This window comes from Nerophis lumbriciformis, linkage group LG19, assembly GCF_033978685.3.
Source record: "Nerophis lumbriciformis linkage group LG19, RoL_Nlum_v2.1, whole genome shotgun sequence".
Classification (NCBI taxonomy): Eukaryota; Metazoa; Chordata; class Actinopteri; order Syngnathiformes; family Syngnathidae; genus Nerophis; species Nerophis lumbriciformis.
The window spans coordinates 37,367,460-37,394,158 of NC_084566.2; the positions used below are offsets into that span (position 1 = coordinate 37,367,460).

The 26,699-nt window shown below is 32.2% G+C and overlaps 1 protein-coding gene across 2 annotated transcripts in view; it reads right to left on the reverse strand.

Moving 5' to 3' along the window:
* The window catches only part of LOC133618455 (tropomyosin alpha-4 chain-like), a 39,227-nt gene extending 15,546 nt beyond the window's left edge, over positions 1-23,681 (reverse strand). The window contains exons 1-2 of one of the 2 annotated variants that reach the window (XM_061978816.2): positions 23,425-23,679; positions 12,592-12,717 (exon numbers count right to left, since the gene is read on the reverse strand). In XM_061978816.2, the coding sequence (XP_061834800.1) occupies positions 12,592-12,717; positions 23,425-23,538 (240 nt within the window). In that variant the 5' untranslated portion in view covers positions 23,539-23,679. Of the gene's footprint in view, positions 1-12,591; positions 12,718-23,424 lie in introns of both variants that reach the window. The other variant, XM_061978817.2, reaches the window with a different exon arrangement.
* Between the last annotated feature and the right edge of the window lie 3,018 nt (positions 23,682-26,699).

Here is a 26,699-nt window from a genome sequence, read left to right on the forward strand (position 1 = left end):
TATAGTCAAAATATTGTACGAATAAAGTCCAACTAGTATTAAAAAAAATACCTAAAATTTAGTCAAAATATAAATGAATTCCAACACTACACAAATTAACTCTAAATATTACACAAAGTCCAAATATTTCTCAAATAAACTCCCAATGTTGTACCAATACAGTCATAATAAAACAAGAAATATTGTTGAAATATACTTTAAATATTGTACAAATCAAGTAATAACAATATACAAATTAAGTCCAACTATTACATGAATAAAGTGCAAATATTGTTCAAATAAAGCCTACATTTTACACAAACTATGTGTAAAAATGGTACAATAAATTGTACAAATATTTATAAATATACTCATAATGTTATACAAATACAGTCAAAATATTGTACGAATAAAGTCCCAATATTACACGAATAAAGTCCAAATAATACACTAATAAAGTCCAAATATTGTTCAAATAAAGTCCAAATATTACACAAATTATGTGTAAAAATTGTACAATAAATTATACAAATATTTATAAATATACTCATAATATTATACAAACATAGTCAAATATTGTACGAATAAAATCCAAATATTACACCAATAAAGTCCAACTAGTATTTAAAAAAATACCTACAATTGAGTCAAAATATAAATGAATTCCAACACTACACAAATTAACTCTAAATACTACACAAAGTCCAAATATTTCTCAAATAAAATCCCAATGTTGTACCAATAAAGTCATAATAAAACAAGAAATATTGTTAAAATATACTTTAAATATTGTACAAATCAAGCCATAACATTATACAAATTAAGTCCAACTATTACATGAATAAAGTCTAAATATTGTTAAAATAAAGTCCAAATATTACACTAATTATGTGTAAAAATTGTACAATAAATTATACAAATATTTATAAATATTCTCATAATATTATACAAATATAGTCAAAATATTGTACGAATAAAGTCCAACTAGTATTAAAAAAAATACCTAAAATTTAGTCAAAATATAAATGAATTCCAACACTGCACAAATTAACTCTAAATATTACACAAAGTCCAAATATTTCTCAAATAAACTCCCAATGTTGTACCAATACAGTCATAATAAAACAAGAAATATTGTTGAAATATACTTTAAATATTGTACAAATCAAGTCATAACATTATACAAATTAAGTCCAACTATTACATGAATAAAGTCTAAATATTGTTAAAAAAAACCCAAATATTACACTAATTATGTGTAAAAATTGTACAATAAATTATACAAATATTTATAAATATTCTCATAATATTATACAAATATAGTCAAAATATTGTACGAATAAAGTCCAACTAGTATTAAAAAAAATACCTAAAATTGAGTCAAAATATAAATGAATTCCAACACTACACAAATTAACTCTAAATATTACACAAAGTCCAAATATTTCTCAAATAAAATCCCAATGTTGTACCAATAAAGTCATAATAAAACAAGAAATATTGTTGAAATATACTTTAAATGTTGTACGGATCAAGTAATAACAATATACAAATTAAGTCCAACTATTACATGAATAAAGTCTAAATATTGTTAAAATAAAGTCCAAATATTACACTAATTATGTGTAAAAATTGTACAATAAATCATACAAATATTTATAAATATACTCATAATATTATACAAATATAGTCAAAATATTGTACGAATAAAGTCCAACTAGTATTAAAAAAAATACCTAAAATTTAGTCAAAATATAAATGAATTCCAACACTACACAAATTAACTCTAAATATTACACAAAGTCCAAATATTTCTCAAATAAACTCCCAATGTTGTACCAATAAAGTCATAATAAAACAAGAAATATTGTTAAAATAAACTTTAAATATTGTACAAATCAAGTCATAACATTATACAAATTAAGTCCAACTATTACATGAATAAAATCTAAATATTGTTAAAATAAAGTCCAAATATTACACTAATTATGTGTAAAAATTGTACAATAAATTGTACAAATATTTATAAATATACTCATAATGTTATACAAATATAGTCAAAATATTGTACGAATAAAGTCCAACTAGTATTTAAAAAAAAAACTAAAATTTAGTCAAAATATAAATGAATTCCAACACTGCACAAATTAACTCTAAATATTACACAAAGTCCAAATATTTCTCAAATAAACTCCCAATGTTGTACCATTACAGTCATAATAAAACAAGAAATATTGTTGAAATATACTTTAAATGTTGTACAGATCAAGTAATAACAATATACAAATTAAGTCCAACTATTACATGAATAAAGTGTAAATATTGTTCAAATAAAGCCTAAATTTTACACAAATTATGTGTAAAAATCGTACAATAAATTGTACAAATATTTATAAATACACTCATAATGTTATACAAATATAGTCAAAATATTGTACAAATAAAGTCCAACTAGTATTAAAAAAAATACCTAAAATTTAGTCAAAATATAAATGAATTCCAACACTGCACAAATTAACTCTAAATATTACACAAAGTCCAAATATTTCTCAAATAAACTCCCAATGTTGTACCAATAAAGTCATAATAAAACAAGAAATATTGTTAAAATAAACTTTAAATATTGTACAAATCAAGTCATGACATTATACAAATTAAGTCCAACTATTACATGAATAAAGTCTAAATATTGTTAAAATAAAGTCCAAATATTACACTAATTATGTGTAAAAATTGTACAATAAATTGTACAAATATTTATAAATATACTCATAATGTTATACAAATATAGTCAAAATATTGTACGAATAAAATCCAACTAGTATTAAAAAAAATACCTAAAATTTAGTCAAAATATAAATAAATTCCAACACTACACAAATTAACTCTAAATATTACACAAAGTCCAAATATTTCTCAAATAAAATCCTAATGTTGTACCAATAAAGTCATAATAAAACAAGAAATATTGTTAAAATATACTTTAAATATTGTACAAATCAAGTCATAACATTATACAAATTAAGTCCAACTATTACATGAATAAAGTCTAAATATTGTTAAAATAAAGTCCAAATATTACATTAATTATGTGTAAAAATTGTACAATAAATTATACAAATATTTATAAATATACTCATAATATTATACAAATATAGTCAAAATATTGTACGAATAAAGTCCAACTAGTATTAAAAAAAATACCTAAAATTTAGTCAAAATATAAATGAATTCCAACACTGCACAAATTAACTCTAAATATTACACAAAGTCCAAATATTTCTCAAATAAACTCCCAATGTTGTACCAATACAGTCATAATAAAACAAGAAATATTGTTGAAATATACTTTAAATGTTGTACAGATCAAGTAATAACAATATACAAATTAAGTCCAACTATTACATGAATAAAGTCTAAATATTGTTAAAAAAAAAACCAAATATTACACTAATTATGTGTAAAAATTGTACAATAAATCATACAAATATTTATAAATATACTCATAATATTATACAAATATAGTCAAAATATTGTACGAATAAAGTCCAACTAGTATTAAAAAAAATACCTAAAATTTAGTCAAAATATAAATGAATTCCAACACTACACAAATTAACTCTAAATATTACACAAAGTCCAAATATTTCTCAAATAAACTCCCAATGTTGTACCAATAAAGTCATAATAAAACAAGAAATATTGTTAAAATAAACTTTAAATATTGTACAAATCAAGTCATAACATTATACAAATTAAGTCCAACTATTACATGAATAAAATCTAAATATTGTTAAAATAAAGTCCAAATATTACACTAATTATGTGTAAAAATTGTACAATAAATTGTACAAATATGTATAAATATACTCATAATGTTATACAAATACAGTCAAAATATTGTACGAATAAAGTACCAATATTACACAAATAAAGTCCAAATAATACACTAATAAAGTCCAAATATTGTTCAAATAAAGTCCAAATATTACACTAATTATGTGTAAAAATTGTACAATATATTATACAAATATTTATAAATATACTCATAATATTACACAATTACAGTCAAAATATTGTACGAATAAAGTCCCAATATTACACCAATAAAGTCCAACTAGTATTAAAAAAAATACCTAAAATTGAGTCAAAATATAAATGAATTCCAACACTACACAAATTAACTCTAAATATTACACAAAGTCCAAATATTTCTCAAATAAAATCCCAATGTTGTACCAATAAAGTCATAATAAAACAAAAAATATTGTTGAAATATACTTTAAATATTGTACAAATCAAGTAATAACAATATACAAATTAAGTCCAACTATTACATGAATAAAGTGTAAATATTGTTCAAATAAAGCCTATATATTACACAAATTATGTGTAAAAATCGTACAATAAATTGTACAAATAATTATAAATATACTCATAATGTTATACAAATACAGTCAAAATATTGTACGAATAAAGTACCAATATCACACAAATAAAGTCCAAATAATATACTAATAAAGTCCAAATATTGTTCAAATAAAGTCCAAATATTACACAAATTATGTGTAAAAATTGTACAATAAATTATACAAATATTTATAAATATACTCATAATATTATACAAACATAGTCAAAATATTGTACGAATAAAGTCCAAATATTACACCAATAAAGTCCAACTAGTATTAAAAAAAATACCTAAAATTGAGTCAAAATATAAATGAATTCCAACAATACACAAATTAACTCTAAATATTACACAAATAAAGTCCAAATATTTCTCAAATAAAATCCAAATGTTGTACTAATAAAGTCATAATAAAACAAGAGTTAAGTCCAAATATTGTTGAAATATACTTTAAATATTGTACAAATCAAGTCATAACAATATAAAATTAAGTCCAACTAATACACTAATAAAGTCCAAATATTGTTCAAATAAAGTCCAAATATTACACAAATTATGTGTAAAAATTGTACAATATATTATACAAATATTTATAAATATACTCATAATATTACACAAATACAGTCAAAATATCGTACGAATAAAGTCCCAATATTACACAAATAAAGTCCAAATAATACACTAATAAAGTCCAAATATTGTTCAAATATAGTTGTGCCATTTTACAAGAAAAAAATGCTTTTTTTCCCTTTAAGAATTTAGTCAACTTATTGCAAGAATAAAGTCACAAAAAGTAGTAATAATATGCTAGTAAAATGTTTATTTTCTGATAATTGTGATATTATAAGAAAAGTATTGTGATAATACAAAGAAAAAAAGAAAAAAGTAATTAAAAAAAAAGTTGTAGAATTAATAAAAAAACAAGACATATAAGAGAAAAGTTGTAAGATGGTGAAAATATATATTTTACAATAAAAAAAATAAAAGAAAATGTCACAGGAATTAAGTTTTAATGTTCCAATAGTAAAAGTTATAATTTTGTTATAATAATGAAATAGTGATATTATGAGTAAAATGTTGTTAAACTATCGGTAGTTCAATAACAATAAAGTAAAAATAATGTTTTTATTTTACAAGAAAAAACAAGTACTTCGCATTAAAAAATAACAAGAATAAATTCGTAATATAATGAAAGTAAAAATGTGTGTAAAATTGTGATATAATAGGGAAAGTCTTATCACAAGAAAAAGTTGTCATTTTAAAAGAAAAAAAGTCAAGTCAATAAAGTCTTATACTTTTTCTACATTTTACAGGAATAAAAAAGTAACGATATAAAAAAAAAAAGTGGTGCTTTTAAGTTATTTCATGAAAAATGTTGACAACTGTTGAATAAAAAAAAAGTGTCGGTTTTAGACAAAAAAGGCTGCAATAAAAAGTAATACTTTTCCATCAAAATCTGATGAATGAGAAGTTGTTTGTGTAATGTGGCAATAGAGGAAAAGTAAGGTTTTGGCTACTGGCTGAATTGTTCTTCTGTGATGAAACAGCGCTGATGATGGGGGCAATAGGGGGGAGTGAGGGGGGTCTTGTCTGATATGATTTATTCACTTGGACATGAGTCACATGAACTAACTGTGGTGCTAAGAATGTGTCAGGAATGCAAAAAAAATGAGAAGTAGAAATGAAGGTGCAGTAGTGTGGACATGTCAAGTTGGGGAGGTGGGGGTGCAGGTGGGGTCATGGGTGGGTGGGGCTTCTTGTAATCCTCAACCAAGTGGGCTTGTTGACCCTCCAATGCTTGTGGAATGTAAACTGAACATGTCGACCGACACCAATGGTTGGAAGCCACCAATCACTCTCTCCATTAAATATCACCATCATCATCATCTTATACATCATCATCATCATCGCCATCTTCCTTAAACATCTCCTTAACCCTCTTTCTTAAACATCAGCTTCACCCTCACCATTGATTTTATCCTCACATCATGAATGCATGAATGTGCCATCATTGTGTTCGCAGGCTGGCAGGATGTGAGGCTCTTTTTCTACAGGGAAACATGTGTGCTCTGACCTTTGACCTGTAACAACGTTTTCATTTGCTTTCACTGAACAACCACATTTAGTTTCATATTGTTTAGCTTGATATGATCATTTAAGTGTTAGTATGGACACGTTTGGTAACATACTCACATACTCACACTATTGCACCAATAGAGTCCAAATAGTATAAAAACAAATCCCTAAAATTAAGTCAAAATAGTTTGTATCAATAAAGTCTTAATAAAACAAGAAATATTGTTGAAATATACTTTAAATATTGTACAAATCTAGTAATAACAATATACAAATTAAGTCCAACTATTACATGAATAAAGTGTAAATATTGTTCAAATAAAGCCTAAATATTACACAAATTATGTGTAAAAATTGTACAATAAATTGTACAAATATTTATAAATATACTCATAATGTTATACAAATACAGTCAAAATATTGGACAAATAAAGTACCAATATTACACAAATAAAGTCCAAATAATACACTAATAAAGTCCAAATATTGTTCAAATAAAGTCCAAATAGTATTAAAAATAATATCTAAAATTAAGTCAAAATATAAATGAACTCCAACACTACACAAATTAACTCTAAATATTACACAAATAAAGTCCAAATATTTTCCAAATAAAATCCTAATGTTGTACCAAAAAAGTAATAATAAAACAAGACTCCAAATATTGTTGATATATACTTTAAATATTGTACAAATCAAGTTATAACAATGTACAAATTAAGTCCAATCATTGTTCAAATACAGTCCAAATAATACACAAATAAAGTCCAAATATTGTTAAAATAAAGTCCAAATATCACACAAATTATGTCTAAAAATTGTACAATAAATTGTATAAATATTTAATATTAATGTCCTAATATCATACAAATACAGTCCAAATTTTGTACGAATAAAGTCCCAATATTACACAAAAAAAGTCCAAATAATACACTAATACAGTCCAAGTGGTCTTCAAATAAAGTACAATTGTTGCACAATTAAATTATACAATAAATTGTACAAATAGTTATAAATAAAGGGATAATATTTTACAAATAAAGTCAAAATATTTCACAAATAAAGTCCCAATATTAAACAAATAAATTGTAAATTTTGTACAAATAAAGTCCAACTATGGTATTGCACAAATTAAGTCCAATTATTACACAAATAATTCAGAATATTACACAAATAAAGTCCAAATATAACACAAACTAGATCCAAATACTGCACAAATAAAGTCCAAATATTGTTAAAATAAAGTCCAAATATTACACAAATTATTTCTAAAAATTGTACAATAAATTGAACAAATATTTATAAATAAAGTCCTAATATCATACAAATACAGTCCAAATAATACACTAATAAAGTCCAAATTTTCTTCAAATAAAGTACAATTGTTACACAAATTATGTCTGGAATTGTACAATAAATTGTACAAATAGTTATAAATAAAGTCATAATATTTTACAAATAAAGTCCAAATATTGCACAAATAAAGTCCCAAAATTACACAAATACATTTTAAATATTATACAAATTAAGTCCAACTACGGTATTGCAAAAATGAAGTCCAAACATATTACACAAATAATTCAGAAAATTACACAAATAAAGTCCAAATATTACACAAACTAGGTCCAAATATTACAAAAAAAATCAAAATATTACACGGATAGGTCCAAATATTACACAAATAAATTCAAACTATTATACAAATTAATTCCAGATCTTGCACAAATACAATCCAGATATTTCACAATTTAAGTCCAAATATTACACAAACTAAGTCCAAATATTGCACAAATAAAGTCAAAATATCTATAACCAAGGCCCAAATATAACACAATTACAGTCCAAATATTTGACAAATTAAGTCCAAAATTAGGCAAATAAAGTGAAACCATAAAACAAGAGTTAAGTCCAAATATTGTTGAAATATACTTTAAATATTGTACAATTCAAGTCATAACAAAATACAAATTAAGTCCAATTATTATATATTATACAAAGTCTAAATATTGTTCAAATAAAGCCTAAATATTACATAATTAAATTACAAATATTACAAACAAAGTCAAAATATTGCACAAATATTACACAGATAGGACCAAATATTACACAAATAAATTCCAACTATTTAAGTCCGAATATTACACGAACTAAGTCCAAATATTGCACAAATAAAGTCAAAACATCTATAAACAAGGTCCAAATATAACACAAATAAAATCCTAATGTTGTACCAGTAAAGTCATAATAAAACAAGAGTTAAGTCCAAATATTGTTGAAATATACTTTAAATATTGTATAAATCCAGTCATAACAATATACTAATTAAGTCCAACTAATACACTAATAAAATCTAAATATTGTTCAAATAAAGTCCAAATATTACACAAATTATGTGTAAAAATTTTACAATAAATTCTACAAATGTTTATAAATGTACTCATAATATTATACAAATACAGTCAAAATATTGTACGGATAAAGTCCCAATATTACACAAATAAAGTCCAAATAATACACTAATAAAGTCCAAATATTGTTCAAATAAAGTCCAAATAGTATTAAAAAAAATACCTAAAATTAAGTCAAAGTATAAATGAATTCCAACACTACACACATTAACTCTAACTCTATAGTCAAAATATCTATAACCAAGGTCCAAATATAACACAATTAGAGTCCAAATATTTGACAAATTAAGTCCAAAATTAGGCAAATAAAGTGAAACTATAAAACAAGAGTTAAGTCCAAATATTGCTGAAATATTGTTGAAATATACGTCAAAATATCTATAACCAGGGTCCAAATATCCAAACTCACAGAACGTGTGTGTGTATGGTCAAATCTACCTAGCAACAGCGGTCGGTCCTCACAACTACAAAAGTAAAAACTTTTTTTTTTACTTTGTGTGTTTTGCATTCTGAAGTGAGGTTGCAACTCTCTACTCTAGTGCTAGATATATTTTTTCCATCATTCTAGCTATAGTGGAAATGGGGGCCCTCACAACCTACAAAGTCAGTGAGCCTCAGTTTGAAAAATGAATTAATTGCATCATTTTTCTTTGAATAAAAAAATGAAAATGGGCCCCACAGACCTGTAGATCTTTGTAGATCAGTTTTGCATGCTATCAAGTTTGCGTGTGTTTTAACACCAGCAAACCTTCAGTGGATTAGACCTTAATGTATGTGCTTCTGTACTGTGTGTGTGTGTGTGTGTGTGTGTGTGTAAGAATGTAATGTTGATACAAAGCAGATGATGATGATTATTGTATGTTGTGTGGAGGGAAGCAATATATGGCTGCCTGGGCATTGATTTCACTTGACGACTGCAGTAAGTCAGAGCTTCTCTGTTTGCTTTAGCCGCATTCCTGACATTCCTGCTCGACTAAAGGCTGGCCCACTTTTGTCCGTGCTTGAGAAAACGCTGCCAGGACGCCACAATCCGATCCAAACGCTCAGCAGCAAAGTAGCGACCATTCTTTCTTACTCGCTTTGCTGAAAAGCAGATGTGCAGCATGACAATCTTAGATTTCTAAGACTAATGATTAATCATTTGTCATCCATGAATCTGATCCTTTGTTGTTGCCGTTTTCCAACGAATCATTGGAATTGAATCAATGCAATTGAATTTCCTGTGAATGAAGAGCTTTTTTTTTTTTTTTTTTTTGCTTAGTTTTGGCATAACTTTGCACAAGTTTTCATGATTTCGTGCGTCATTTTTGTTTTCTTATATGTAAAAAGCAGCTGCAACCACTCAAAATAGACTGGGGGGGAAAACAATTGAATTAAGTTCAAACTGAGCTTAGATTTCTCTTAAAGCAGAACTGCACCTTTTGTGGAATTTTGCGCATAATTCAAAATCTAAGACAAGAACACATATTTTTCTTTCTTTCATGCATTCTAATTTGTAATATACAACAAGTCCGAGGTAGCTAACAATGAAACTAAAGGGAGTCCTCTATGGTGCACATAAAGCCCCCTAAAACATCCAAAAACCAAATATACTGAGCTGCTGCGTCACTTTTGAGTTGGTAGAAGTTTATTGATATACACTTACAGCATGTATATTAAACGTTGATGGAGGTTTTTGGATGTTTTTAGAATGCTTTATAAAGGCCGAATAGATCGAATTCCCATTACCTCCATTGGTGGCCACCTCTTGCTATTGTTTATTTACGAGTTAGGGTGCATTAAAAAAAAAGAGAAACAAAAACAAACATGTGTGCTTGTCTCACATAAGGATTGGGAATGATGAACAACAACAAAAAAGTGCGTCCTCTAAATATTGTTTTTATTGCTCTTTTTCATTGCATGTAGTATTTATTTCTTTCTTATGATTTATTTCATGCATTGAATCAATTATTTATTCAATTATAAAATAATTTTTAATTAATTTTTGTATACTAGGATTTGTTTTATTTAATGAATACAAATGATTTAGGTTTTGTTATGTTATGTTTTGTTTTCTCATTTTCTCTTTATTTTCTCCTTATTTAATGGAATTATTCTATGTAATTTATTTCAGATTTAATGACGCATATCGATATAATTATTTAATTTTTTATTAAATTATTCCATCTCATTTATTTTAAATAAAATAACAGCTGTTAACTTTATTCTAATTATGATACTAATTTTTCTTTACATTTAATGAAGCTCATTTATTTAATTCTATTTCATTTACAGTAATTTGTTTTTTATGCTGATTATCTGATATTAAAAAATATATATATATATTTTCCTATTCTATTTTATTTGAGAAATTTTCATTTTTATTTTAATTATATAGGTTAATGTTTTTTTTCAATTAAATAAAACCTGCGTATAATGTCATTGATTCTATACCTAATAATGCCTAACAACATTATTTCATTTAATTATTCAATTTAATTTAATTTTGTACCTAATAAAACGGTATCATTTTAATAAAGTCTTACATGTAATTTATTTTCGATCAAGTTATTGTATTTATTATTCCCATTGAAGTTATTTGACATATAATAGAGTTATTGTATTTATTTATATTAATATATTTTTTTATATTTAATAAAGGCTATTTATTTTATTTCAGATTTATTGAAGCTTATCAATATCTTTTTTTAAATAAAGTTCCCCATTCAATCAAATATTTCTATCAAATTTATTTTCAATGAAATTGAATCTATTCATTTAAACAAATTAGTCTGTGTGATTTACTAGTGCATTTAATAAAGCTTTTTTTTTTATTCAAGCCTATTTAATAAATTTTCTATACAATTCAGATAATTTAATTTAATGATAACTTATTTTTATATTTCATAAATGCTCTCATTTTTGTAAAAATGTTCAGTGTAATTTATTGTGTTTATTTACGAAAGCTTGATGGATGGATTTTACACTTCACAAAACCCATTTTTTTCATTTAATTATTTTATTTAATAAGTTTATATACAGTGAACTTGTAATATTTCAGTACATTATGATGTGTAATTTGTTTTATATTTAATAAAAAAATTATTTAATAATTCCGGTTAAGTTATTTTAGATTTAATAAAGCTGATTTTTATTTATTTATTCATTTTAAAGGCTTATAGGGTTAAGGTGATAATTCTTCATATTTAAAAAAAGGCTATCTAATTGATACAAATATTCTTTGTTCTTTCGTTGTATTCTTTTGTATTGTATATTTGATTACACTAAATCATTATTATTTGTGTGTATTTGTTATACATTTTATAGTATTTTATGTTTTTAAAACCACATTTCCAAATGTTTTGCACATGACGATATCACTTGTCTGTGTGCTCTGTAGTCTCTGCTATTTTCTTCTTTGTTTCTGCTATGATTCATTCCAACAACCTTTTGTTTCATTTACTAATATTAAGGTTTTAGAACGTCTTAGCAGGAGAAGTAAAAAATGGAGGAGCTCTGTTGGGAAACATCTGTGTTCCATTCAGATACTTTTGACTTCTTAGAGCGTCTTGGCGTTGAGTTGAGGCCATCGCCAAACGTGGTAATTGATACTTTGTCAGCAACAAACCACAACTTTGCGGTTGTTGTGTACCCCCCCCCCCCCCCCCCCCCCCGCACCCCCCCGCCTGCCCGCCCCCATCCAATGTGGAAAAAGTGGCATCCTCGGGGCCAACTCACATCTGCGGCCTTCTTCTCCGACAGATCCAGTTTCTCCTGAGCGTCCTTCAGGGCCTCTGAGTATTTGTCCAGCTCATCTTCTGTTCCCTTCATCTTCTTCTGCAGAGACTGCAGGTCGTCCTCCAGCTGAAAGATACAGTAGTCGCTCGTTACCACATTCAAGAAGTATTTGCTTTTGTTTCCCCCCTCGTTGCAATCCACTTGCATCGGGGGAGCCAAAAGAGGGCACTGAGCGGGCACATCCAGCAGGTGGCACTGCACCAACAAAACCTGACTTTTTCCTGTTTTATTTAGCTTTACGTTTAAAAATAGTATCAACTCAGTTTCACACTTTTTTTACCTCCTTTCCTGTTTAAGAAAAGCAACTGATCACAGATCAGAAGAAATTACAGTAGACCCAGCATTCATCCGCTTGTGCCTTTTACTTACTTTTTCCTATTTTAAAAAAATATATAATTTTGTTTTTTTTAAATTATTTTTAAAAAACATTTTTTTTGGTGCCTAACTGTATCAACTCAGTTTCACACTTTTTCACCTATTTTCCTGTTTAACAAAAGCAAATGATCAGAGATCAGAGAAAATTGCAGTAGACCCAGCATTCATCCGCTTGTGCCTTTTACTTATTTTTCTTTTTCTTTTTATTTTATTTTTTATTTTTTATTTTTTTTATTATTATTTAAAAATTAAAAAAATTGGTGCCTAACAGTATCAACTCAGTTTCACACTTTTTCACCTATTTTCCTGTTCAACAAAAGCAACTGATCAGAGATCAGAGAAAATTACAGTAGACCCAGCATTCATCCGCTTGTGCCTTTTACTTTTTTTTATTTTTATTTTATTTTTAATGTATTTTATATTAAAAAAAAATTTTTTTGGTGCCTAACAGTATCAACTCAGTTTCACACTTTTTCACCTCTTTTCCTGTTCAACAAAAGCAACTGATCAGAGACCGGAGGAAATTACAGTAGACCCAGCATTCATCCGCTTGTGCCTTTTACTTTTTTTTTATTTTTATTTTATTTTTAATGTATTTTAAATTAAAAAATTTTTTTTTTGGTGCCTAACAGTATCAACTCAGTTACACACTTTTTTCACCTCTTTTCCTGTTTAAGAAAAGCAACTGATCAGAGATCAGAGAAAATTGCAGTAGACCCAGCATTCATCCGCTTGTGCCTTTTACTTATTTTAAATTTATTTATTTTTTTAATTTTAATTTTAATTTTTTTAATTTTTTTTTGTTTTATTTTTTTGGTGCCTAACAGTATCAACTCAGTTTCACACTTTTTCACCTCTTTTCCTGTTCAACAAAAGCAACTGATCACAGTTAAGAGGAAATTACAGTAGACCCAGCATTCATCCGCTTTTTCCTTTTACATTATTTTTTATTTTATTTATTTTTTTTAAAGTTTTTATTTTTATTTTTATTTATTTTATTTTTTTGGTGGCTAACAGTATCAACTCAGTTCCACACTTTTTCACCTCTTTTCCTGTTCAACAAAAGCAACTGATCAGAGATCAAAGGAAATTACAGTCGACCCAGCATTCATCCGCTTGTGCCTTTTACTTTTTTATTTGTATTTTTTATTTATTTATTTAAAAAAAAAAATAATAAATTGGTGCCTAACAGTATCAACTCAGTTTCACACTTTTTCGCCTCTTTTCCTGTTCAACAAAAGCAACTGATCAGAGATCAGAGAAATTACAGTAGACCCAGCATTCATCTGCTTGTGCCTTTTACTTTTTTTATTATTATTTTTGTTAAATTTATTTATTTATTTATTTATTTATATATATTTTTTTGGTGCCTAACAGTATCAACTCAGTTTCACACTTTTTTCACCTCTTTTCCTGTTTAACAAAAGCAACTGATCAGAGATCAGAGGAAATTACAGTAGACCCAGCATTCATCTGCTTGTGCCTTTTACTTTTTTTAATCATTATTTTTGTTAAATGTATTTATTTTTATTTTTTTATTTTTTTGGTGCCTAACAGTATCAACTCAGTTTCACACTTTTTCACCTCTTTTCCTGTTCAACAAAAGCAACTGATCAGAGATCAGAGAAATTACAGTAGACCCAGCATTCATCCGCTTGTGCCTTTTACTTTTTTTTTAATTTATTTTTTATTTTTATTTTTATTTTTATTTTTTAATTTTCATTTAATTTTATTTGATATTTTTTGGTGCCTAACAGTATCAACTCAGTTTCACACTTTTTCGCCTCTTTTCCTGTTTAAGAAAAGCAACTGATCAGAGATCAGAGGAAATTACAGTAGACCCAGCATTCATCTGCTTGTGCCTTTTACTTTTTTTATTATTATTTTTGTTAAATTTATTTATTTATTTATTTATTTATATATATTTTTTTGGTGCCTAACAGTATCAACTCAGTTTCACACTTTTTTCACCTCTTTTCCTGTTTAACAAAAGCAACTGATCAGAGATCAGAGGAAATTACAGTAGACCCAGCATTCATCTGCTTGTGCCTTTTACTTTTTTTAATCATTATTTTTGTTAAATGTATTTATTTTTATTTTTTTATTTTTTTGGTGCCTAACAGTATCAACTCAGTTTCACACTTTTTCACCTCTTTTCCTGTTCAACAAAAGCAACTGATCAGAGATCAGAGAAATTACAGTAGACCCAGCATTCATCCGCTTGTGCCTTTTACTTTTTTTTTAATTTATTTTTTATTTTTATTTTTATTTTTATTTTTTAATTTTCATTTAATTTTATTTGATATTTTTTGGTGCCTAACAGTATCAACTCAGTTTCACACTTTTTCGCCTCTTTTCCTGTTTAAGAAAAGCAACTGATCAGAGATCAGAGGAAATTACAGTAGACCCAGCATTCATCCGCTGGTGCCTTTTTTTTAATTATTATTTTTATTTTTATTTTATTTTTTGGTGCCTAACAGTATCAACTCAGTTTCACACTTTTTCGCCTCTTTTCCTGTTCAACAAAAGCAACTGATCAGAGATCAGAGGAAATTACAGTAGACCCAGCATTCATCCGCTTGTGCCTTTTACTTTTTTTTAATTTATTTATTTTTTTTATTTTATTTTTTAAAATTTTAATTTAATTTGATTTAATTTTTTTTGGTGCCTAACAGTATCAACTCAGTTTCACACTTTTTCGCCTCTTTTCCTGTTTAACAAAAGCAACTGATCAGAGATCAGAGGAAATTACAGTAGACCCAGCATTCATCCGCTTGTGCCTTTTTTTTAATTATTATTTTTATTTTAATTTTATTTTTTGGTGCCTAACAGTATCAACTCCGTTTCACACTTTTTCGCCTCTTTTCCTGTTTAAGAAAAGCAACTGATCAGAGATCAGAGGAAATTACAGTAGACCCAGCATTCATCCGCTTGTGCCTTTTTTTTTAATTATTATTTTTATTTTTATTTAATTTTTTGGTGCCTAACAGTATCAACTCAGTTTCACACTTTTTCGCCTCTTTTCCTGTTCAACAAAAGCAACTGATCAGAGATCAGAGGAAATTACAGTAGACCCAGCATTCATCCGCTTGTGCCTTTTTTTTAAATTATTATTATTATTATTATTATTATTTTTTGGTGCCTAACAGTATCAACTCAGTTTCACACTTTTTCGCCTCTTTTCCTGTTCAACAAAAGCAACTGATCAGAGATCAGAGGAAATTAAAGTAGACCCAGCATTCATCCGCTTGTGCCTTTTACTTTTTTTTTATTATTATTTTTGTTACATTTATTTATTTATTTTTTATTTTTTATTTTTTTGGTGCCTAACATTATCAACTCAGTTTCACACTTGTTCACCTTTTTTCCTGTTCAACAAAAGCAACTGATCAGAGATCAGAGGAAATTACAGTAGACCCAGCATTCATCCGCTTGTGCCTTTTAGTTATTTTTTCGAAAAAAAATTTAAATTAAATTTTTTTTATTTTTATTTTATTTTTTTAAATTTTTATATATATTTAAAAAAATTTTTTGGTGCCTTTTACACAGAAGCAAAGCGGGCAAATATGTGCTTTCCAACAGCAACATTAGTAGAAAACATCCCTTAATAAAGGTCACATCCCTGCATCCCTGTTACAGTATACCCTTACTGCTTCTTAGCCACAGTCACTTTACACTGCTCGCACTTTTCCACCATTTTCCTGATTGATAGCAGCGACATTCTGGAGGTCGTACTCTTTCCACACAGAGATTAGAAGAAGTAACATTATATCCAGCATTTATACAACACCCACCCCCCGCCCCCTGCTGGTGTTAGAGTCCACCCTTAAACACAGGCAACGTACACACTGCCAGTAAAAGTTAACACTTTCCCACCATTTTCTCACGTCACTGTCCTGTATAAAAGGCACGTACACCAAATCGACCTGGCTATTTGAAGCCTCTTTTCACAAAGAGAACAGTAAATTACACAGGGATAGTGCAGTAAATGTGTGAGCTTTCACACAGCTGCCCTCTTCGATGATACCTCTGAAGGTGGAAAATTGTCGGGTTCACTTCTGGCAATGTTCCGTTTACAAAGCAGTGACATGAGAAAAAGTGGATAAATGCTGGCGGTGTGAAAGGGGCTTGTGCGGTAAGAGTGGCGAGATGCAAAGTTTAACATCGCACTTTCCTGTATTCAATACGTTGTTAAAGGACTGATAAAAGTCATATCGACAGTGAGTATTTTTCGAGATTTCTGTGTTAAAAGAGGCAACAGAAAGCGAAAAATTGCCAGGTTGACTTTATAGCTATGTTCGGTGTCACTCTTCATACGAAACAGAACCAAAATGCTGGCAGTGTGAAAGGGGAATGAAGGCAGGATGTGAAGTACAACATCCCACACTGCCATTTCCTGTAGTCAGTATGTTGCTAAGGGATGTTTTCTACATTCTGTCATGTCACTGTGTGAAAGCAAACAATGTCCTACTATGGAGGGTTCTGTGTGAAAGGCACGGGGAGAAAAATTTAATATCGACTCACTATTTTTTGTGTTCTCTGGGTTAAAAGAGGCTTCCAAAGGCGGAACATTGCCAGGTTGACTTTGTTGGTTCAATAGTTGGTCTCAACGTTTACGCCAAACAGAACCAAAATGTTAGCTGTATGAAAAGGGCTTGAGTAGTAACAGACGCAAAGTTATCCTACTCTTTCCTCTATGGAGTATGTTGTTAAGGAACGTTTTCTACATTCTTTATGACTGTGAAAGTACACAATGTCCTAATGTAATGGGTTCTGTGTGAAAGGCACAGGGAGAAAAATGTTAATATCGACTTACTATTTTTTGTGTTCTCTATGTTAAAAGAGGCTTCCAAAGGCGGAACATTGCCAGGTTGACTTTGTTGGAAAGTTTTCTACATTCTTTATGACTGTGTGAAAGTACACATTGTCTTAATGTAATGGGTTCTGTGTGAAAAGCACTGGCAGAGAAATTGTATATTCGAGTGTTAGTATTTTCCGTTTTCTCTGTGTTAAAAGAGGCTTCCAAAGGCGGAACATTGCCAGGTTGACTTCATTGGTTCAATAGTTGGTGTCAACATTTACGCAAAACAGAACCAAAATGTTGGCTGTGTGAATTGTGCTTGAGTAGTAACAGACGCAAAGTTATCTTGCACTTTCCTCTATGAAGTATGTTGTTAGGGAAAGTTTTCTACATTCTTTATGACTGTGTGAAAGCACACAATGTAATGGGTTCTGTGTGAAAGGCACAAGGAGAAAAATGTAATATCGACTTACTATTTTTTGTGTTCTCTGTGGTAAAAGAGGCTTCCAAAGGCGGAACATTGCCAGGTTGACTTTGTTGGTTCAATAGTTGGTCTCAACGTTTACGCAAAACAGAACCAAAATGTTTGCTGTGTGCATTGGGCTTGAGTAGTAACAGACGCAAAGTTATCCTACTCTTTCCTCTATGGAATATGTTGTTAAGGAACGTTTTCTACATTCTTTATGACTGTGTGAAAGTACACAGAGTCTTAATGTAATGGGTTCTGTGTGAAAAGCACTGGCGGAGAAACGCCATATCTAGTGGTAGTATTTTCCGTTTTATCTGTGTTAAAAGAGGCTTCCAGAGGCGGAACATTGCCAGGTTGACTTCGTTGGTTCAATAGTTGGTGTCAACGTTTACGCAAAACAGAACCAAAATGTTTGCTGTGTGAATAGGGCTTGAGCAGTAACAGACGCAAAGTTATCCTACTCTTTCCTCTATGGAGTATACATTCTTTATGACTGTGTGAAAGTACACAATGTCGGTTTCTGTGTGAAAGGCACGGGGAGAAAAATATTTATATCGACTTACTATTTTTTGTGTTCTCTGTGTCAAAGGAGGCTTCTAAAGGTGGAACATTGCCAGGTTGACTTCATTGGTTCAATAGTTGGTGTCAACATTTACGCAAAACAGAACCAAAATGTTGGCTGTGTGATAAGGGCTTGAGTAGTAACAGACGCAAAGTTATCCTGAACTTTCTTCTATGGAGTACGTTGTTAAGGAAAGTTTTCTACATTCTTTACGACTGTGTGAAAGTACACAATGTCTTAATGTAATGGGTTCTGTGTGAAAGGCACAGGGAGAAAAATGTAATATCGACTTTTTTTGTGTCATTGCCAGGTTGACTTTGTTGGAAAGTTTTCTACATTCTTTATGACTGTGTGAAAATACACAATGGGTTCTGTGTGAAAAGCACTGGCCATATCGAGTGGTACTATTTTCCGTTTTCTCTGCGTAAAAAGAGGCCTCAGAAGGCAGGAAGTTGCCGAGTCGTATATTTATCCAGACTGCATGCGATTATGGCTGTAGGATAGCATCGCTGCTTGCCAGGGTTCTGTATAAAAGGCCCAGCTAATGTTACAGCTGTGCTGTGTGAAAGAGGCCCATAGTGTATCAGTGTCCTGCGACCATCTTTGGACAGCGGAATGAGGTTTGTATAAAATGTGCTTACAGTGATGTGCCGCTGCCAACGAGGCAGATCATGGGCCGGGGGTCAACATTTAATATCAGGCGTTGGCAGGTTGGAGGGAGGATGAATGTGGCAAAACTGCAGCTGTGCTTCTTGAGGTTCATATTTTGGGTGTCTTCCGTCAGCCTGGCCGCGCCAAGAATAGCAAAGAAAGCATCCCTTCACAAACCCACTGAAGTGCTCCACTCCATCATCTTGGATTTCATGCTGACTTGTTTGAGGGGGGCCAAATGTGGGCTCCCTCAGGGGGGGACGAGGGGAGGCTTTCAACATGTAATAAGGAGCAGGGGGTATCCTGGCTTTGTTTGGACACTTCTGTCATTCCAGGCGCTCTGCAGCGATGACACCGTCGACTCCTGTGCAATAATTGTCTTTTTTTAGCAGCCTCGAGTCTACTTTTACGTCTCAGGCCTCCACTTTGCTCTTATCAAGTGGCACTAGAAGACCAGAGGGAAGTTATCCCAGGAGATATCGAGCCGGATGACCCGAGAGCGCCAAAAAGTCGAGTCGAGTCGGAGGCCCCCCGAGTCCAGATCTGGGCTATTTGAACTAGAACGAGCTAAGGACCAAGGGGGCCGGACTTATCTCTGCACTACACTGTAAAAAAAAATTAAATATTAATAGATCTTACTGTAAAAAAACCCCAAAACAATCGGTTCAGTCTTCAGATTTTGACTGTAAACATTTTTTTTTTCCATTTACAGCAGAGATGTCAAACTCTCAAGTGGGCCGGACTGGCAAAATGACGGCACGATAACTTAAAAATAAAGACAAATTCAGGTTGATTTCTTTCTTTAAAAATAGAACAAGCACATTCTGAAAATGTACCATTTTTTTTATTTATTTATTATTATTTTTTTACACTTACATGTTGCGGTTAATAAATCAAATCAAATCAAATCAACTTTATTTATAAAGCACATTTAAAATTTACCACAGGGGTAGCCAAAGTGCTGTACAAAGAACAGGTTAAAAGATAAAACGAGTACCGAGCAAACACAACACAACACAAACAGAACACGATAAAAAAATAAATAATTAAAATAGAATAAATAAAAACATAAAAACATAAAAACAGGTTCACAGCAGGTGTATTATGGGGCGCCATTGCAGGATGGATATCACTCAGTGTTAAAAGCCATGGAATAAAAGTATGTTTTTAAGAGAGATTTAAAAACAGGAAGAGAGGAGGCTTGTCTAACACTCAGGGGTAGGTCGTTCCAGAGCTTGGGAGCAGCAACGGCGAAAGCTCTGTCACCTCTAAGCTTCAGCCTTGTGTGTGAAGTGAATTATATTCATATAGCGCTTTTCTCTAGTGACTCAAAGCACTTTTACATAGTGAAACCCAACATCTAAGTTACATTTTGTCATGTCTGTGTGATCATGTTTTTGTCTTAGTCATGTGTTATTTAGTTATTGGACTTTTTAGTTGCTGGCCTTTCACTCCCTTGTCTTGTTTCTTGCTTTGAGTGTCGCAGGATATCCACACATTCTTGCCATCCCTGTCGTAGCATAGCTTTCGTCGGTAAAGTCTGCGGAACAAACGACTGACCATTTCGTCGGCTTTCCCCACACCCTCGTATTTTGAACAAATTTCGTCCAATTTCTATCATGTCTGTGTGATCATGTTTTTGTTTTAGTCATGTTTTTAGTTATTGGACTTTTTAGTTTCTGGCCTTTCACTCCCTTGTCTTGTTTCCATGGTTACCCATTAGTTTCACCTGTTCCACGTTTGGACTCATTGTGCACTCTTGTTTGTCACAATAGCGACCCATTAGTTTTCACCCGTCACGTCAGGCACCTGTTTCACGTTTTGAGTCACGCACCTGTTTTCGTTAATCATGTCTGTAGTATTTAAGTTCATTGTTTTTCAGTTTGTCTTTCTGGTGACATCCCCGCATTTATGCTTCTGCGCACTCTCCACACCCTTATGACCCTTGCTACTTTTTTTTTCATGCCGGTTCCATGCCAAGTAAGTTTTTGTTTCTTAATGCTATAGTCTTTTGGTTTCATAGTTTATTCTCCGCCACTGTGCGCGCTTTTCGTTTGCACTTTTTTTTGATATATTAAATAAATCATGTACCTTCATTCCCGTCTCGCCCGAGCCAACTTTCCGTTGCATCCCGGAAAAGCAAACACCCAGGACCAAGTCATGACACATTTAACTTATATATTCTACCTTTATTTGTCGTTATTTATACTTTCTGAATAAATTATGTGATAATGTTCATCGGTCAAATCATTGGTGTTCATTTTCAATCCGTCAAGATAAAAAATAATATCAAAATCAATTTACAGTACGTTATTTATGTAGTTTGATCATTTTCCTCGACTGTGGTTTATTTTTTGTTTTTACATATGTAGCATCATCTACAAAGATACAAAGAATTGCTATGGCGACATCTAGTGGACACATTTAGTACAGCTGTTTATTTCATTCAAAAATTTCGGCTTATTTTTATACTCGGGCCCGATCCAGTCCACGGGGCCGTACGTTTGACACCCCTGATTTACAGTAATGCACTGTAAAGTGAAGTGAAGTCAATGATATTTATATAGCGCTTTTCTCCAGTGACTCAAAGCGCTTTTACATAGTGAAACCCAATATCTGAGTTACATTTAAACCAGTGTGGGTGGCAGTTGGGTCAAGTGTCTTGCCCAAGGACACAACGGCAGTGACTAGGGACGGCGGAAGCGGGGATCGAACCCGGAACCCTCAAGTCGCTGGCACGGCCGCTCTACCCACCGAGTCATACCGCAAAATAAACAAAAATATTCTCTAAATGTTCTCTCGTTACACAAAAAGACGAATGACTTATGGACTTGTTAGTTAAAGTTAATATTAAAGTACACACACACTAGGTGTGGCGAAATTATTCCCTGCATTTGACCCATCACCCTTGATCACCCCCTGGGAGGTGAGGGGGAGCAGTGAGCAGCAGCGGTGGCCACGCCCGGGAATAATTTTTTGGTGATTTAACCCCCAATTCCAAACTTTGATGCTGAGTGCAAAGCAAGGGAGGTAATGACTCCCATTTTTATAGTCTTTGGTATGACTCGGCCGGGGGTTTGAACTCACGACCTACCGATCTAGTATGCTTCCGCACAAATTCCGCTCAAACTCGACCCGCCTGTCGACCTTCTTAAAGGCGCCCTCAAGTTACAGCGGGTGTTTCCTATCCACTTTTGCCAGATTTACGGCGTTTAAAAAGTGGTATATTTGTCCGAAAAGTAACGCATTTTCACCCTTTTTGTGAGTAGAAGACTTACATCTAATGGCCTTCTTAATTTTTTTTAACTTTTTTCACAGGAAAAAATGACAGATACTAAAAGTCATCTAAAGTGAAATGAAAAATATGTGTCATAATAAAAAAAAAAAAATTTTTTGTTGCCAGCATCCTTCTCTACAAGGAAGGTAGAGCAGGTAAGAAACCTCTCTTACACAACATTAATTTTTTTTCTAGAATATTAATAAAGTTCCCAAGATGTTTGTTTACATGTTTTTTTTCTTCTCTTCGCTATTTGGGCTTATTAGACCCTAATTAGAATAGAAATTAAGAATCATCTTTTGATATGATGTACTTAGTCCATAAGTACACACACGTGTACTTCATGTTTAATTCTTATTTTCACACCTTTTTTCTTCTCCAAATTCCATTGTATGTTATACTCTTCTGACACCACCAGATGGCAGTATAAGTGTCCACATAAGTGGCCATAGGACCCGAATTCAGTAGTGTACACAATTTTGGAAATAAGAGCTAAAAAGTGCTGTCCACGCATGTGGCCACGAAGCCTTTAGAGGTTTAAAAAAAAAAGTGTGGTCCCCGAGCCACACTTTGTGCACCCCGTCACTATTTTACCACATTCATTCTCCACAAATACACTTTTTTTCCGTAACTCCCACCTGTTTGCATTTCTCCTCCGACGCCTTCTTGTCGGCCTCGGCCTGCTCCGCCCTGTCGAGGGCGTTCTCCTTGTCCAGCTTGAGCATCTGCATCTTCTTCTTGATGGCCTCCATGGTGGCTGTCTGAGAGGTTCACGCGTCGACGAGGGGAGAAAAGAAAAAGCGGCTGTGGCAGACGGAGAACGGCGAGGAGCTAGAGAGGAGGAGGAGAGACCTGAGGAGGAGGAGGATGCGAACTGAGGGTTCTGCCCGAGCCGTGTGTGATTTAAATTGGAGCTTTGGAAGACATACCTTGTTCTCCAGTGACGACCCCAACATTTGACCCTCCCCTCGTCCGCCTCGCCCCCACCCCTCCTCCACCCCCTTGATATAAACTTCACCTCTCAAATGCTTCTGGACCATGTTTTGGCAGGATGCAGCACATCTCCTTATTTGGTCCAGCGCTTTTACAAGGGCCACGCTCATTTATTTGACCCCACCTCTTTTCTCTTTTTTTTTGTTTGCATATCTCAGTGAGCGTGTACCGGCGTAGGAATGTTGATGCAACACCAGAGTTCCTTCCAAAAACAGACGGAAAAATGATCCCGGCCAACGGGGAAAAAGTTGCATTTGAGACATCAGAGATGAACCGCCTTGAAGTTAATTGCTACTTTGACTTTATTTAGCTGTGCTTCCTGTAATTGTACGAAAAGGGACCGCTGACCGTGCACGAGTTCGTTTTTTTAAATAGTATAGGATATCAGTGAAGAACTGACATTTTATTTGGACTTTCCCCAATTACATGGCAACAGCTGTTTCTAAGGGAGGGGGGTCGTAAACAGCCATCGCCTTTGGTTACAAAACAGTTCAAAGAAAAGGTCGGTTCAAAGAAAAGGTCGAGTTCGTTTTTTAAATAGTAGGATAGCAGTGAAGAATATACACAATCATCATTTTATTTGGACTTTCCCTGATTATATGGCAACAGCCGTTTTGAAGGGAGGGGGGGTCGTAAACAGCCATCGCCTTTGGCTACAAAACAGTTCAAAGAAAAGGTCGGTTCAAAGAAAAGGTCGAGTTGGTTTTTTTAAATAGTAGGATATCAGTGAAGAACATACACAATCATCATTTTATTTGGACTTTTCCTGATTACATGGCAACAGCTGTTTCTAAGGGAGCGGGGGTCGTAAACAGGCATCACCTTTGGTTACAAAACAGTTCAAAGAAAAGGTCGGTTCAAAGAAAAGGTTGAGTTCGTTTTTTAAATAGTAGCATATCAGTGAAGAACATACACAATCATCATTTTATTTGGACTTTCCCTTGATTACATGGCAAAAGCTGTATCTAAGGGAGGGGGGTCGTAAACAGCCATCGCCTTGGGTTACAAAACAGTTCAAAGAAAAGGTCGTATCAAAGAAAGGGTCGAGTTCGTTTTTTAAATAGTAGGATATCAGTGAAGAACATACACAATCATTTTATTTGGACTTTCCCTGATTACATGGCAACAGCTGTTTCTAAGGGAGGGGTGGTCGTTAACAGCCATCGCCTTTGGTTACAAAACAGTTCAAAGAAAAGGTCGGTGCAAAGAAAAGGTCGAGTTTTTTTTTTTAAATAGTAGGATATCAGTGAAGAACATACACAATCATCATTTTACTTGGACTTTCCCTGATTACATGGCAACAGCTGTTTCTAAGGGAGGGGGGGTCGTAAACAGCCATCGCCTTGGGTTACAAAACAGTTCAAAGAAAAGTTCGGTTCAAAGAAAAGGTCGTCAAACAGTTCAAAGAAGGGATGCCTGGAGCTTGGGCAGGTCCTGCTTTCTCTGTGCTTTGTAGATCTCGGGTCAAAATAAAATCGTCCTGTGGATTACGATAGAAGAAAGAATTTCATCATCATTTCTTTGTATTCCCTTCATGAAAAAGCATATACACAGTTGACACTTTCATTGTTTTTTTTTGTCTCTTATACATTTCCATGATCAGAAAGGAGCAGATGGAAGAATAATAATCTTATGTTTATTGTCAGAATAATTGTATCTAAGTTATCACAAACTCTGTGTTACATTGAGTTCAGCTCGCCCTGCGAGAGGACAAAAGCTGTCTTTGATCCGACCAAGCAAAACTCCACTGTGTAGGATGGGGAGCGACATGAGGGTGTCCGTGTCTTTCTTCGATTGTAATCCAAAGGAACATTTTATTTTGACCCGAGATCTACAACGCGGAGAGAAAGCAGGACCTACCCAAGCTCCAGGCACCTCTTCTTTGAACTGTTTTATGACCTTTTCTTTGAACTGTTTTGTAGCCAAAGGCGACGGCTGTTTACGACCCCCCTCCCTTAGAAACAGCTGTTGCCATGCAATTAGGGAAAAGTCCAAATAAAAGAGGAGGCGTACAATCTTTCGTCAGAGCGTGGGACGACACAGTGTCCACGCATTTCTCCTCAATTGAGCTAAATTGAATTCTGTGTCTGTTTAATTCCTTGCTTCTTGTCTTGTTTAATAGATGTCATCAGTGTTTGAACCTGACATTTATCTGCCCCCCTTTTTAACACAAATTATTTTAGATGACTTTATCACTGTTCTCTCCACCAACACCCCGCACTTCAATACACTTTTGAATTTTCCAGGCACCTGTTACGACCTTTTCTTTGAACCAACCTTTTCTTTGAACTGTTTTGCAACCAAAGACGATGGCTGTTTACGACCCCCCCTCCCTTAGAAACAGGTGTTGCCATGTAATCAGGGAAAAGTCCAAATAAAAGAGGAGGCGTACAATCTTTCGTAAGAGCGTGGGACGACACTGTGCAAGGACACAGTGTCTACGCGTTTCTCCTCAATTGAGCTCAATTCAATCAATCAATCAATCAATGTTTATTTATATAGCCCTAAATCACAAGTGTCTCAAAGGGCTGCACAAGCCACAACGACATCCTCGGTACAAAGCCCACATAAGGGCAAGGAAAAACTCACCCCAGTGGGACGTCGATGTGAATGACTATGAGAAACCTTGGAGAGGACCGCATATGTGGGTAACCCCCATTCTGTCTCTGTTTAATTCCTTGCTTCTTGTCGTGTTTAATAGACGTCATCAGTGTTTGAACCTGACATTTATCTGCCCCCCTTTTTAACACCAATTATTTTAGATGACTTTATCACTGTTCCCTCCACCAACACCCCGAACTTCAACATACTTTTGAATTTTCCTGGCACCAGGCACCTCTTCTTTGAACTGTTTGACGACCTTTTCTTTGAACTGTTTTGTAGCCAAAGGCGACGGCTGTTTACGACCCCCCCTCCCTTA